Source organism: Oncorhynchus tshawytscha, linkage group LG28 (genome assembly GCF_018296145.1).
Source record: "Oncorhynchus tshawytscha isolate Ot180627B linkage group LG28, Otsh_v2.0, whole genome shotgun sequence".
In the NCBI taxonomy this organism is placed as follows: domain Eukaryota; kingdom Metazoa; phylum Chordata; class Actinopteri; order Salmoniformes; family Salmonidae; genus Oncorhynchus; species Oncorhynchus tshawytscha.
The window spans coordinates 38,303,837-38,319,643 of record NC_056456.1 but is presented as its reverse complement, the minus strand read 5'-3'; the positions used below and the strand labels follow the sequence as shown (position 1 = coordinate 38,319,643).

General features: G+C 41.6%; 1 protein-coding gene across 1 annotated transcript in view; it reads left to right on the top strand.

Moving 5' to 3' along the window:
- Nucleotides 1–741: 741 nt before the first annotated feature.
- LOC112246849 (cadherin-7-like) overlaps nt 742–15,807 on the top strand; it is a 61,713-nt gene continuing 46,647 nt past the window's right edge. Inside the window, exons 1-6 of the mRNA XM_024415421.1 lie at nt 742–1,032; nt 6,814–6,933; nt 9,554–9,721; nt 10,447–10,634; nt 14,594–14,847; nt 15,594–15,730. Coding sequence (XP_024271189.1) covers nt 1,020–1,032; nt 6,814–6,933; nt 9,554–9,721; nt 10,447–10,634; nt 14,594–14,847; nt 15,594–15,730 — 880 coding nt within the window. The 5' untranslated portion in view covers nt 742–1,019. The remainder of the gene's footprint in view (nt 1,033–6,813; nt 6,934–9,553; nt 9,722–10,446; nt 10,635–14,593; nt 14,848–15,593; nt 15,731–15,807) is intronic.

The following is a 15,807-nucleotide window of genomic DNA, read 5'->3' as shown; positions in this document are numbered from 1 at the left end:
GATCTCCGCATGTATGGTTCCCACCGTGAAGCATGGAGGAAGAAGTGTGATGGTGTGAGGGTGCTTTGCTGGTGACACTGTCTGTGATTTATTTAAAATTCAAGGCACACTTAACCAGCGTGGCTACCACAGCATTCTGCAGTGATACGCCATCCCATCTGGTTTGCGCTTAGTGGGACAATCATTTGTTTTTCCACAGGACAATGACCCAACACACCTCCAGGCTGTGTAAGGGCTTTGTGACCAAGAAGGAGAGTGATGGAGTGCTGCATAAGATGATCTGGCCTCCACAATCACCCAACCTCTACCCAATTGAAATGGTTTGTGATGAGTTGGACCACAGAATGAAGGAAAAGCAGTCAATAAGTGATCATTATATGTGGGAACTGCTTCAAGATGGTTGGAAAAGCATTCCAGGTGAAGCTGGTTGTGTGAATGCCAAGACTGTGCAAAGCTGTCATCAAGGCAAATGGTGGCTACTTTGAAGAATCTCAAATCTCAAATTAATTTTTGATTTGTTTAACACTTTTTTTGGTTACTACATGATTCCATATCTGTTATTTCATAGGTTTGATGTCTTCACTATTATTCTACAATGTAGAAAACTGAGTAGGTGTGTCAACTTTTGACTGGTACTGTATATAGAGAAACTTAATATTGACACTGGTTCCATTTTAAGGTGTCATAATTCTTAAGTAGTTTTGTATTGTATTTTAACCTCTGCTCTTCCCCTGTAGCTGCACTCGGACGTGGACAAGGGTGAAGGGCAGGTGAAGTACGTACTCAACGGAGAGGGAGCTACCTCCATCTTCACCATCGACGAGAACACGGGTGACATCCACGCCACCAAGCGTCTGGACCGCGAGGAGCAGCCTTACTACACGCTCCGGGCTCAGGCCAGGCACCGCCACACCAACCTGCCCGTGGAGCCAGAGTCTGAGTTCGTCATCAAGGTCCAGGATATTAACGACAATGAGCCAAAGTTTCTGGATGGACCCTACTCAGCCAGGGTCCCCGAGATGTCCCCAGTGGGTGAGTAGCATTAAGTGAAATCATCAACCCAGTGTGCAAAGCATGTCAATCAAATCATATCAACCACGACATTTCAACCACCTCATGTCAACCTGTTTTGCTTGCTGGAAAGGCCTATAGCGTGGTGCAGAACATTGATAGTGGGTGACAAGCAATAGACATACACTGTAGTAGTATGGACACTGTAGTAGTATGGACACTGTAGCAGTATGGACACTATAGTAGTATGGACACTATAGTAGTATGGACACTGTAGTATTATGGACACTGTAGTAGTATGGACACTGTAGTAGTATTGCCACTATAGTAGTATAGACACTGTAGTAGTAAGGACACTGTAGGGTTATGAACAATGTAGTAGTGTGAAGACACTGTAGTTCTATGAATATATTATAGTATTATGGACACTGTAGTAGTATGAAGATATTGTATTAGGATGAAGACAATGTATTAGTATGGACACTGTATTAGTATGGACACTGTAGTAGTATGGACACTGTATTACTATGGGCATTGTAGTAAGATTAAGAAGCTCTAGTAGTATGGATACTGTAATAAGATGAAGACAATGTAGTAGTATGGACACTATTAGTATGGACACTGTAGTAGTATGGACACTGTATTATGGACACTGTAGTAGTATGGAAACTATTAGTATGGACACTGTAGTAGTATGGTCACTGTAGTATGGACACTGTAGTAGTATGGACACTATTAGTATGGACACTGTAGTAGTATAGACACTGTAGTAGTATGGACACTGTAGTATGGACACTGTAGTAATGTGAAGACACTGTAGTAGTATGGACACTATTAGTATGGGCACTGTAGTAGTATGGACACTGTAGTAGTATGGACACTGTAGTAATGTGATAACACTTTAGTAGTATCAAGACTCTGTGGTAGTATCAAGACACTGTAATAATATCAGGACACTGTCGTAGGATGAAGACGCTGTAGTAGTATGGACACTGTAGTAATGTGAAGACACTATAGTAGTATGGACACTATTAGTATGGACACTGTAGTAGTATGGACACTTAGTAGTATGAAGACAATGTAGTAGTATGAATACACTGTAGTAGTTTGGACACTGGATTAGTATGGACACTGTATTGGTATGGACACTGTATTAGTATTGACACTGATGTAGTACGAAGACACTATAGTAGTATCAAGACACTGTAGTTTTATGGACACTGTAGTTTTTTGGACACTGTAATAGTATGGACACTGTAGTAGTATGGATACTAGTAGTATGGACACTTTAGCAGGATCGTCACTGTAAGAGTATGATGACACTGTAAGGGGAACAGTGTCCCCTCTGCAAGGGGAACAACTACTTCTAGGTTTCAGATTATTGTGTGCATGTAACCGCACTGTAGTATGGAGTCTTTAGTATGGACCACTTTAACTATGGAGTCCATTTAGTATGGAGACTAGCACCATCTGAGCTAGCCTATGGAGACTTTAGCGGAGAAGTGAGTTTGGAAACAACTGAATGTATGCGTCTTGGAAGTAGTTTTCACATACAAACTTTACACTGTATGTCCCAACTCATAACCAAATATGCTTCCCAAAAAATAACATGTTCGCTGTGGTAGAACGTTTATTTTGATGGATGATTTCAGAGTGCCATCACGTAGCCTGATTTCAGATGTGTCCATGTAAACAGGATTATTGGAGACTAGTATTGTAGACTAAACGTATTTAATCTAACTTTATATCAATCTGACTTCTGCAATAAGTCTTTATATGGAGACTAGTATGGAGACTAGTTAGGAGACTAGTATGGAGACTAGTATGGAGACTAGTTAGGAGACTTTAGTATGGAGACTAGTATGGAGACTAGTATGGAAACTAGTATGGAGACTAGTTAGGAGACTTTAGTATGGAGACTAGTATGGAGACTAGTATGGAGACTAGTTAGGAGACTTTAGTATGGAGACTAGTATGGAGACTAGTATGGAGACTAGTATGGAGACTAGTTAGGAGACTTTAGTATGGAGACTAGTATGGAGACTAGTATGGAGACTAGTATGGAGACTTTAGTATGGAGACTTTAGTATGGAGACTTTAGTATGGAGTCTAGTATGGAGACTAGTATGGAGACTAGTATGGAGACTTTAGTATGGAGACTAGTATGGAGACTTTAGTATGGAGTCTAGTATGGAGACTAGTATGGAGACTAGTATGGAGACTTTAGTATGGAGACTTTAGTATGGAGACTAGTATGGAGACTTTAGTATGGAGACCGTAGAATGGAGACTGTAGTATGGAGACTTTAGTATGGAGACTTTAGTATGGAGACTTTAGTATTGAGACTAGTATGGAGACTTTAGTATGGAGACTAGTATGGAGACTTTAGTATGGAGACTCTAGTATGGAGACTCTAGTATGGAGACTAGTATGGAGACTAGTATGGAGACTTTAGTATGGAGACCAGTATGGAGACTAGTATGGAGACTAGTATGGAGACTAGTATAGAGACTTTAGTATGGAGACTAGTATGGAGACTAGTATGGAGACTTTAGTATGGAGACTAGTATGGAGACCAGTATAGAGACTTTAGTATGGAGACTAGTAAGGAGACTCTAGTATGGAGACTTGTGTGGAGACTAGTATGGAGACTTGTATGGAGACTTTAGTATGAAGACTAGTTTGGAGACTGTAGTATGGAGACTTTAGTATGGAGACTAGTATGTAGACTGTAGTATGGAGACTTTAGTATGGAGACTAGTATGTAGACTGTAGTATGGAGACTTTAGTATGGAGACTTTAGTATGGAGACTAGTATGGAGACTTTAGTATGGAGACTTTAGTATGGAGACTAGTATGGAGGATGTTTTGTTTGACATTCTCAGTAGTTTTGTTTTTCAATCCCTGGCTTATATCTGGAGCAAATGTTTTGGCCGCTAGGCCATCGTCCTATAGCCACACCGCTTTGTGATAAGATGGAAAGCCAGTGAGGAACTGGGCAAGCTGCAGTATAATTGGCTCTTTTCTCTCTTGTGATTTTCATTGACAATGGACCGCTACCCAAATGGCACCCCTATGCCCTAAATACACTGCACTAATTCTGACCAAGGCTCATTAAATGTAGGGCTCTATTTAGAGAATAGGGTGCCATTAGTGTATCACACCATTGTCAATGAAAATGTCATGAGAAAAGATCCGCTTATATCGCAGCTTGGACTTGTCCTCGCTGGCTTTTCATACATCTTATCTAAAATCGTTAACACCAGATGGGAGATTAATGGAATTTATTAAGAGATAATGATTTGTTTAATCTGGTTATTAGAGGCCAGAGCTCGTTTGTGAGAGAGCCAACCTCTGTGACCAAAGACAAAATGTCTCTCAAGATCTCTCTTAAGCCAATTGGACAAACAAGATGGAGAAAGAAACCTGAAATCTGCCGGCTATAGTGTTTTGTTTTGTACCTGGGGAAGAGTAGAGTTACAGGGGAAAGGAGAGGGGGGGGGGGTGAATGAATCAATTGGAAGCTGTGGATGATTAGGTGGCCATTATGGTATGAGGGCCAGATTGGGAATTTAGAACAGGACACTGGGGTTAACTCCCCTACTCTTATGATAAATGCCATGGGATCTTTTTGACCACAGAGAGTCAGATCTGTTCTCCCATCCAGCTACATCTGGTTTCCCATGCAGCAGCAACTGGTCTCACATCCTTTTTCATATCGTTCCTACTTTCACTCCTTTGTATGAAATTATAAAATGAGTGAGAATTCCTGCTCCTTTCAAAAATAAAAAATATAAAATGCGGCTTGTGTAGCTGTGCTGTTCTTCAGTGCGGCGTATGTAAACATAATAAATGTTCTGGAACCTTCTCCACGGTTCTGCGCCATGACACCAAATGGGAAAGGTCCCCAAACGTCTTTATGGACTTTTTTACAACCGAGAACATTTAACTGTAATTTCTCTTTTGAGCCAAAGAGTCATAAATACTGCTTAAATGAGGGATCTGGCGGGTTCTATTACCGTAAAAGTAATATATGTTTCCCCAAAATGTGAGAGCTTTAATGTTCTCTTTAAGTGCCACCAAAGTACCAGAGTGGTGACGTCTCTATAGCCCTTATGAAAGAAATATGTTCAAATCACAATTGGCCGGCGAAGGTGAAACACATAAAAATAAAAAGTTGTGACCGAAAAAAAAAAGACTAGAAACATCCGGAACTTGAGTTTTGCCTTCATAGACAGCTGACATTCATAGTTGAATTGAACGTGGTGAAAGAGAAGCTGGCTGTGAAGCTATGGAACAACAATAAAAGGAAGAGGTGGTCTTTTCAATCACAAGTTGAAACAAACAAAAGGGGGAAATGATTTCACTCAATCCAAGGGTAAAGCTACCTTTGCTCTACCAATACATGTGAAGAGTGAATATACCTGGCTGAAAGGGTCCCATTTGGACTGAATTGATTGTGCTGAAGAATTACAAGGCTAGTTGAATCACCCAAGTAGTGATTGGTTGACATTTTATATGCCGATACTGTATTTTAGAGAATACACAATTTTCTTGGTGTGTGTGTGCGTGTGTGTGTGTGTGTGTGTGTGTGTGTGTGTGTGTGTGTGTGCGTGTGCGTGTGCGTGTGCGTGCGCGTGTGCGTGTGTGTGTGTGTGTGTGTGTGTGTGTGTGTGTGTGTGTGTGTGTGTGTGTGTGTGTGTGTGTGCGTGTGCGTGTGTGTGTGCGTGTGCGTGTGTTATACCAAAACAAATGGTGAAACATATGCATGCAATCAAAACTCACAGCTGTACGTCTGTGGTTGCTTTCATGCGGGCTGGCTTAAAAGTTATTGTTTTTCACATGGCGGAAATTATCAACTCAGAAAACAACTTTTATTAGCATTCCAGTTGTTTTAATTTGGATCATGTCCAAAGAGTTAATGGAGCATAAGCAGTCTCTATCACAACTTATGATATTACCAAAGTAATGGGTAGGAACAGTTTGAATTCCATATAAAGGCAAGACAAGCTTTAGCCTACCCCATGCAATTGCTACAACCCTACTGTACTCTATGGAACATAACCCTACTGTACTCTATGGAACATAACCCTACTGTACTCTATGGAACATAACCCTACTGTACTCTATGGAACATAACCCTACTGTACTCTATGGAACATAACCCTACTGTACTCTATGGAACATAACCCTACTGTACTCTATGGAACATAACCCTACTGTACTCTATGGAACACAACCCTACTGTACTCTATGGAACATAACCCTACTGTACTCTATGGAACATAACCCTACTGTACTCTATGGAACATAACCCTACTGTACTCTATGGAACATAACCCTACTGTACTCTATGGAACAATGTTCTTATAAACGGGGAACACGTTGGCCTTTGATGTAGATTTAGGGTTGCAATATTCTGGTAACTTTCCCCCCAAAATCCCCAGTTTTATAGAAATCCTGGTTGGAGGATACTGGATTTCCTGCTTATTCTCTTTTGATTCCGGGAATCTTCCGACTGGATTCCGTTAATCAAAACTGGATGATGTGTTGATAATGAATCAGCTGTGTAGTGTTAGGGCAAAAACAAAAACGTGCTCCCCTTTGTGTTCCCGGGATCAGGATTAAGAAACACAGGTGGATAAACACCAGTATCTAACCGGGTCCTCATGAGATCAAATCCTGGTCCACAGCTACTTCGACTCAAATATTCCCCCCAAATTTCTCTGTCCGGTCGGTTCAACTTGGACTCTCAAATAAAACATTTTTTTTTTTTTGTGACTGAATTATTTCTTATTGCAGGCACATCTGTGGTGACGGTGGTGGCGACTGATGCGGACGACCCCACATATGGAAACAGTGCCAGGGTGGTCTACAGTATCCTTGAGGGCCAGCCCTACTTCTCCGTGGAACCAAGAACAGGTCAGCAATACATCACATCACAGTGGTGTGTACTATCAAAAAACAGGCTCTTTGCTCTCTCCTGTCGTTTATACAGTATTTATACACCAGTGATTAAACCTCAGCGGAGTTGTATTTATTTATTTTTTTAGATTACAAAACTGTGAAATATGAGAGATATTGGAGAATTCTAACATTATGTTACACAGCAAAGTCAAGTTTCCCCAAACAATTAGATTGAAAATGTATTTTAGAGCGTTTTTTTTTCGTTTTGTCAATCTTCAGTTTATAGATTAAATGCATGACTGAGTGTTTCCTCACATTGCCGATGACGTTTGTCCCATCTTGGCGGAAGACGTCGCGTTTTGAATCAACGCTCATTCATTTAGATTTGTGTAGCTGGATCTGGCCCCTGGTGCCTGATGAGTTTTTGATCAAGTTGTCCCTCAACACACCACTTCAGCTGGCAACACGGCGTCTGATTGAGGCGGATGTAAAAACCTTAAATGCAATCAACGTGTTTTCATTACCGTGCTCTTTTCATCACATATAATGTAGCCTCGTCATCGGTTAAGACAACAAGTCTCTTGATTAAGTGTTCTTGAGAACGTGTTGCTACAGTCTAGTAAGAGTCAGAAGGGAAAGGGAAAAGGGAGGGAGGCTTTTGATTTGAACTCAGTGACTTTGATTCAGAGGAATAACTAAATATATTTTGAAAGACGGGAATGTGAATCGGATGACGCTTAAGTGAACAAAAAAAAAGTGAATTATGATGAATCCCTGTTAGATTGTGTGTAGAAAACTCTCTTGGAGAGATTTTAGAAGAAGTAATTTCTCTGCATCTAGATGATCTGAAAATACAGTGTTATTAGAGGAATATACTGTATTTCCACTTGGATTTACAGTATGCAATGTCATACCTGCTATCCTCCCCTTATTTCACCTTATAATTGGATGTACATCACTTGGAAAGGAGGAAATAATGCTTTAGAAATGAGAGAAACTTCCATTTGACACAGCCTCTCTATGTCTTTCCTTACTGTCACTGTTCAATTAAATCTGTCAACCCCTTAAAAATATACATCAAAGGTAGAAATTATTATCTATTTATCCTTTCTAGGGGGTTTATGCTAGCCACTTTGCTTCTGCACTTTGTGGTTTTAGGCTGGGTATCTGTAAAGCTCTTTGTGGTTTTAGACTGGGTATCTGTAAAGCTCTTTGGTTTTAGGCTGGGTATCTGTAAAGCTCTTTGGGGTTTTAGGCTGGGTATCTGTAAAGCTCTTTGTGGTTTTAGGCTGGGTATCTGTAAAGCTCTTTGTGGTTTTAGGCTGGGTATCTGTAAAGCTCTTTTTTAGGCTGGTTTGTAAAGCTCTGTGGTTTTAAGCTCTTTGTGGTTTTAGGCTGGGTATCTGTAAAGCTCTTTGGCTGGTTTTAAAGCTCTTTGTGGTTTTAGCTGGGTTTTATCTGTAAAGCTCTTTGTGGTTTTAGGCTGGGTATCTGTAAAGCTCTTTGTGGTTTTAGGCTGGGTATCTGTAAAGCTCTTTGTTTTAGGTTTCTGTAGCTCTTTGGTTTTAGGCTGGGTTCTGTAAAGGGTTTTAGGCTGGGTATCTGTAAAGCTCTGGGGTTTCAGACTGGTTTTAAAGCTCTTTGTGGTTTTAGGCTGGGTATCTGTAAAGCTCTTTGTGGTTTTAGGCTGGGTATCTGTAAAGCTCTTTGTGGTTTTAGGCTGGGTATCTGTAAAGCTCTTTGGTTTTAGGCTGGGTATCTGTAAAGCTCTGTGGTTTTAGGCTGGGTATCTGTAAAGCTCTTTGGGGTTTTAGGCTGGGTATCTGTAAAGCTCTTTGTGGTTTTAGGATGGGTATCTGTAAAGCTCTTTGTGGTTTTAGGATGGGTATCTGTAAAGTTCTTTGTGGCAACTGCTGATTGAAAAAGGGCTTTATAGATACATTTGATTGATACAACTCAAACTATGGTTATGATGGTTCTCCTGATGTTAGTGTTAGGGAGGTGCAGGTGTACAGTCTGTTTCCAGATTAAAAGCCTCTCCTCTGCCATCAAAGACGGTGTTTACAACCTATTGTAATGCGTTGCCTCTCATTACATCAGATGCATGAACCAGAGTGCTGACCATGGGCGCAGGGGTCAAACTGTAGTAATGTTCCTGAGTTATGGAGCATTCTAGAATACAGCAACATGGGCATTGTCATACCAAGGAGAAAGTATTCCCAGCGAGCATTAGTGGTTGCAATGTCATCGTTATGACGTCTTGATGATGTTGTGGTCAGGTTGTGTACTGGCTGTTTAAGGATGTTTTATTAATGTCGTTTCATCAACAATAAAAAATATGTTGTAGTCTAATGATCCAACAAGATAAAAACCTAAATATGACGTCTTTTAGATGGTGTCTTAATTTCGCAAATCTCGCAATCTTAGCCCGCTGTGTTGGTGGTTGTGGAATTTGTCTATTTTCCCCCCTATATGTATCATCTTATAATGAATCTGACTAATTAATGAATCCGTTGATTCAAGCCGGGTGAAAAATTGCCACATAGAAGACATAACAGAAATTGATTCATAAAAATACCAAGTTGTACTATAAATGAATGTCCTAAGTAAAGTGTTACTCAATCTTTCTTTGCAGGCGTGGTCAGGACGGCTCTGCCCAACATGGACCGCGAGGCTAGGGAACAGTATCTGCTCGTCATCCAGGCCAAGGACATGGTGGGTCAGATGGGAGGACTCTCCGGGACCACCTCTGTCACGGTGACGCTCACTGACGTCAACGACAACCCACCACACTTCTCTCGCAGTAAGAGCCTCTTTACTTTATCATGGCGGTTAGCCCGTCAGTTAGCCCTAAACCCAACACCGCTATACACATCTCAAGGAACCATGGAACCTTGTTGGTTACAACTTGATGTTATTGGGGTTTATTTGAATGCACATTGATACCCCCTAGATTTGATGTGGGCGCCCCGTGGAAAATCCAATTAACATAATACATTTTTTAAAACACCAAAATTCGTCAGTTTATTAAAGTAGAGATACCTGTTTTTTTGCAGTCTCAATCCATCACATCCGCTGATATCGCCCTTCTGTATCTGCTGTGAAAGGTGGCAGAGCTAAAGCGGTGTTTGTCAGACCATTTGACAACCTGAAAATAGGACTTATCACGAATAACGTCTGTAGCATCTGAACAGTTTGGCCTACAAAACTATTATAACGTGTCTGCGTGGACACGAAGGGAGCAGCGAGGCGATAAGCTCGGCCACAGAGCGAAGGTGGAAAATGGTCTCCTCGGTAACTTGTGTGTCTGGGCTGGTTTCTCTCCCTCCATCTTTTTCTCTCTCTGGATTTCCTTCTGTCTCCCCTCACCCCTCTCTCTGGTTCTTTCCCTCTCTGTCTGTCTGTCCCTCTGTCTGTCCCTCTCTCTGTCTCTCTGTCTGTCTGTCTGTCTGTGTCTCTCTGTCCCTCTGTCTGTCCCTCTGTCTGCCCCTCTGTCTGTCCCTCTGTCTGTCTCTCTCTCGCCTGTAGAGAGTTATCAGTTCAGCGTGCCCGAGTCCCTGCCGGTGGCCACGACGGTAGCCAAGGTAAAGGCGCTAGACTCAGATGTGGGGCCCAATGCTGAGATGGAATACAGGATCGTGGATGGGGACGGTCTGGGACTGTTCCGAATCACCCCCGACCCAGACACACAGGAGGGCCTCATCACTCTGCAAAAGGTCAGACCTCAGGATAAGACCCACAAGCAGACAGTTCGAAGTGACAAAAGTTTATTACAAAAAACAGGGGGCAGGCAAATGACAGGTCAAAGGGCAGGCAGAGGTCAGTAATCCAGAGCAGGAGTCCTAAAGGTACAGAACAGCAGGCTCAGGGTCAGGGTCAGGGTCAGGCTCAGGGTCAGGCTCAGGGTCAGGGTCAGGGCAGGCAGAGGTCAGTAATCCAGAGCAGGAGTCCTAAAAGTACAGAACAGCAGGCTCAGGGTCAGGCTCAGGGTCAGGGTCAGGGTCAAGGCAGGCAGAGGTCAGTAATCCAGAGCAGGAGTCCTAAAGGTACAGAACAGCAGGCTCAGGGTCAGGGTCAGGGTCAGGGCAGGCAGAGGTCAGTAATCCAGAGCAGGAGTCCTAAAGGTACAGAACAGCAGGCTCAGGGTCAGGCTCAGGGTCAGGGTCAGGCTCAGGGTCAGGGTCAGGGCAGGCAGAGGTCAGTAATCCAGAGCGGGAGTCCTAAAGGTACAGAACAGCAGGCTCAGGGTCAGGGTCAGGGCAGGCAGAATGGTCAAAAACCGGGAAAACCAGAAAACAGGGACTAGAGAGAACAGGAGTACGAGAAAAACACTGGTAGGCTTGACGGAGACAAGACGAACTGGCAACAGACAAACAGAGAACACGGGTATAAATACACTGGGGATAATGTGGCAGATGGGCGACGCCTGAAGGGGGTGGAGACAAGCACAAAGACAGGTGAAACAGATCAGGGTGAGACAGGTACAATGCTGACCTCTCCTCTAAAAAACCATTGCTGGAGGTGTCCTATAGTATCAAGCAATACTTTCATAACTCTAACCAATCCTTCAAAGCATATCATGGCTACATATGGGATCTACGTGGCGGTAGTCATTTAGACAGGATGGAGAACTGGCGCCTGATGCCCACTTATGTAGGCCCGAAGATCAATTTACAATAAATAACTTACTGTTGAGAGTTAGAATAGTAGAATACACAACCTGCAAATTCTAAATTTGGTCGCGCATCGGCAGTTTTTCCGAGCATCAAAATATCCCATAAGGCTAGGGCCAGCTCTGGCTACATGTGTGGGGTGGGACTAACCTGATCCATCCTGGCACTAACCTGATTCAGATAAACAAAGGTCCAGATTTAAATCACAAATGTCTTAAGGTTGAAAATACGTTAATAAAGCCACAGTCTGTAAGACATCCCAGTAATTTCAATGAAAGAAATACAGTACAATTCTGGAATTTGAAGAGCTTGACTTCTAAATGTCAAGGGCATCTTTTCACTTAATCATAAAGGTATTGACTCTAACCAAAATATCATTACCACTAAAAAAAACACTGAAGCTTCAAATGGAGTTAAGCGTTTCTCTTCAACTTCTTTTCTTGTACAATTTGAACCTTGCACTTGATATCTTAAAAAGCAATACTTTCATAACTCTGACTGGAGATTTATATTTAGGAGCTCAGAGAAGGTAGAAGACATGTTTATAGTGCTTCAGAAGATAGTGCTTCAGAAAACATATGTGTCATATATCTTTTTCTTAAAATCACTATTTTACCTTGGCACAGTTCTGTACCGTGAGTCAATATCACGGCAGGGTTCAGAGATTAATGGAGGCTCATATGAGTTCAGAACATATCTATATGCCTAAAGTTTTAATGACACAAGTACAAGCACAAGTACAGTGAAATGCATTTCTTACAAATTCAAAACTCAACAATGCAATAACCAATAACAATGTATTACTAGAAAAAACACAAGAAATAAGAAGAAATATGAAGAACACAAGCAAGTAAGCATACTATATACAGGGTCAGTTAATACCGTACTAAATACAGGGCAAGTTAATACCACACTATATACAGGGTCAGTTAATACCATACTATATACAGGGTCAGTTAATACCGTACTATATACAGGGTCAGTTAATACCATACTATATACAGGGTCAGTTAATACCATACTATATACAGGATCAGTTAATACCGTACTAAATACAGGGCAAGTTAATACCACACTATATACAGGGTCAGTTAATACCATACTATATACAGGGTCAGTTAATACCATACTATATACAGGGTCAGTTAATACCATACTATATACAGGGCAAGTTAATACCACACTATATACAGGGTCAGTTAATACCATACTATATACAGGGTCAGTTAATACCATACTATATACAGGGTCAGTTAATACCATACTATATACAGGGCAAGTTAATACCACACTATATACAGGGTCAGTTAATACCATACTATATACAGGGTCAGTTAATACCGTACTATATACAGGGTCAGTTAATACCATACTATATACAGGGTCAGTTAATACCGTACTAAATACAGGGTCAGTTAATACCACACTATATACAGGGTCAGTTATTACCATACTATATACAGGGTCAGTTAATACTATACTATATACAGGGTCAGTTAATACCATACTATATACAGGGCAAGTTAATACCACACTATATACAGGGTCAGTTAATACCATACTATATACAGGGTCAGTTAATACCATACTATATACAGGGCAAGTTAATACCACACTATATACAGGGTCAGTTAATACCATACTATATACAGGGTCAGTTAATACCACACTATATACAGGGTCAGTTAATACCACACTATATACAGGGTCAGTTAATACCATACTATATACAGGGTCAGTTAATACCATACTATATACAGGGTCAGTTAATACCATACTATATACAGGGTCAGTCAATACCATACTATATACAGGGTCAGTTAATACCATACTATATACAGGGTCAGTTAATACCATACTGGTATTTGGTTGTGCATCAGCAGTTTCCACATGATTTATTCCAAGTTTTAGTTGAGGTTTAGGGTTTAGTGAATGATTTGTCCCAAATACAATGCTTTTAGTTTAGAAATATTTAGGACATAAGTGTTCCTTGCCACCCATTCTGAAACTAACTGCAGCTCTTTGTTTAGTGTTGCAGTCATTTCAGTCGCTGTTGTAGCTGACGTGTATATTGCTGCCTCATCCGCATGGCTTTACTCAAAGCCAGTATCATGTCATTGGTAAAGATTGATAAAAGCAAGGGGCCTTAACAGCTACCCTGGGGAATTCCTGATTCTACTTGGATTATGTTTGAGAGGCTTCCATTAAAGAACAACCTCTGTGTTCTGTTAGACAGGTAACTCCTTATCCACAATATAGCAAGGCGTGTAAAGCCATCGCACTTAAGTTTTCCATCAGCAGACTATGATTGATAATGTCAAATGCCGCACATAAAGTCTAACAAATCAGCTCCAGCAATGTATGGCTTGGGGTGGTTGGAGTCTTTAACGATTGTCCGGCGCCTTTCTACCACATCGCCTTATATAGATGTCCTGGATGGCAGGGAGATCGGCCCCAGGGATGTACTGGGCTGTCCGCACCACTTTCTGTAGCGCAATGTGATCGAAGGCGGTGTTGTTGCCATACCAGGCAGTGATGCCACCTGTCAAAATGCTCTCAATGGTGCAGCTGTAGAAGTTTTGGAGGATTGATCTATTTACAGGTGATTTTACTCTAACCCTATTTCTTTCTTTCTTAATTTCTTTCTTTAATTTCTTTCATTCTTATGCGCAATTGCGTTGTTTCCTGCCATTGGTTTATTCTGGTGCAGCCCTGCCCCCTTGTGTGATTATCATCTACTCATGTGCGTCTGAAAAGATGATTCTTGTCCTCAATAGCATGCAGCGAATTCACACTGGATGAAAAGGCAAAATGAGTATTACCTCCTGACATTTAAAGCATACTCAATGGTCAAAATGTATACAACTTTCTATTTTTGCGTAACCACGCAACCTACTATTTAGAATGCAAGTGCTGGTATTCAGACAAACCCGCAGTCTGACCCTACCTCTGTCTTTTTCCTTCCTAACCGTCTCTCTCTCTCTAACCTTTCCAATCGGTAGGGCCTGGACTTTGAGACCAAGTCGAGCTACACCCTGCGTGTCGAGGCGTCCAATAGAAACATCGACCTGCGATTCCTGTCCCTGGGGCCGTTTAGCGACACAGCGACAGTGCGCCTCAACGTGCAGAACGTGGACGAGCCGCCCGTCTTCTCCTCGCCGTTCAGCAAGATGGTAATCTCGGAGGAGGCAACGGTGGGCACCACCATCGGGACCATCTTCGCACACGACCCAGACTCCACCAACAGTCCCATCAGGTAGGGTTGTGGCCAGGATTCTTCATCGCAAGTTCACAATCTCTATGCTATGTTACTGTTTGAATGTTTTTGGTCAGTTCTGCCTTTTTGTGTTCCTTTGTTGTTGGTAATTGCTTGTTATGTATTTGGTATACCTCAGTTGTAGCCTTTATCCAGTGGTGGAAAAAGTTATTTTATTTTTTTATTTTATGGATAGCCATGAGCATGATCCAACGCTCAGACATAATTTACAAATGAAGTGTTTAGTGATTCCTCCAGATCAGAGGCAGTAGGGATGACCAGGGATGTTCTCTTGATAAGTGTGTGAATTAGACCATTTTCCTATCCTGCTAAGCCTTCACTTTTGTGTGTCAGGGGAAATGTACAGAGAAAAAGGTACATAATTTTATTTAAGGAATGTAATGAAGTAAAAGTAAAAGTTGTCAAAATATAAAATAGAAATAGAAAGTACAGATAAAAAACTACTTAAGTAAGTACTTTCAAATATTTTTACTTAAGTACTTTACACCACTGCCATTATCATTCAAAGTAATGTAGAGAAAATCGACAGATATTTCATGGAATTATAGTTCTTGAAAGCTCCTTAATTATAACAGCCTGCATGTATGCATGCCTGATTAATGCATTCTTAACGCATTTCATACAGAAGATTTATAGTGTTGCCATGGCTGGTGCCAGTTGAATGTGGCTCTTGATAGGAGAGCCTTTCCAATACGCCTCCCTCTCTCCTGTCGACTTAATTCCAGATACTCTATAGACCGCAACACCGACTTGGAGCGTTTCTTCAACATAGACGCCACCACCGGTGTCATTAGCACCGCCAAGCCCCTGGATAGAGAAGTTAACGCCGTACACAACATCACCATCTTCGCCACGGAGATCCGTAAGTCAAGTGTTCTTAGTCTGCTCTGTCCACATGGTTGCTACATTACATCCAGGTTGTTGTCAATCAACGTTGCA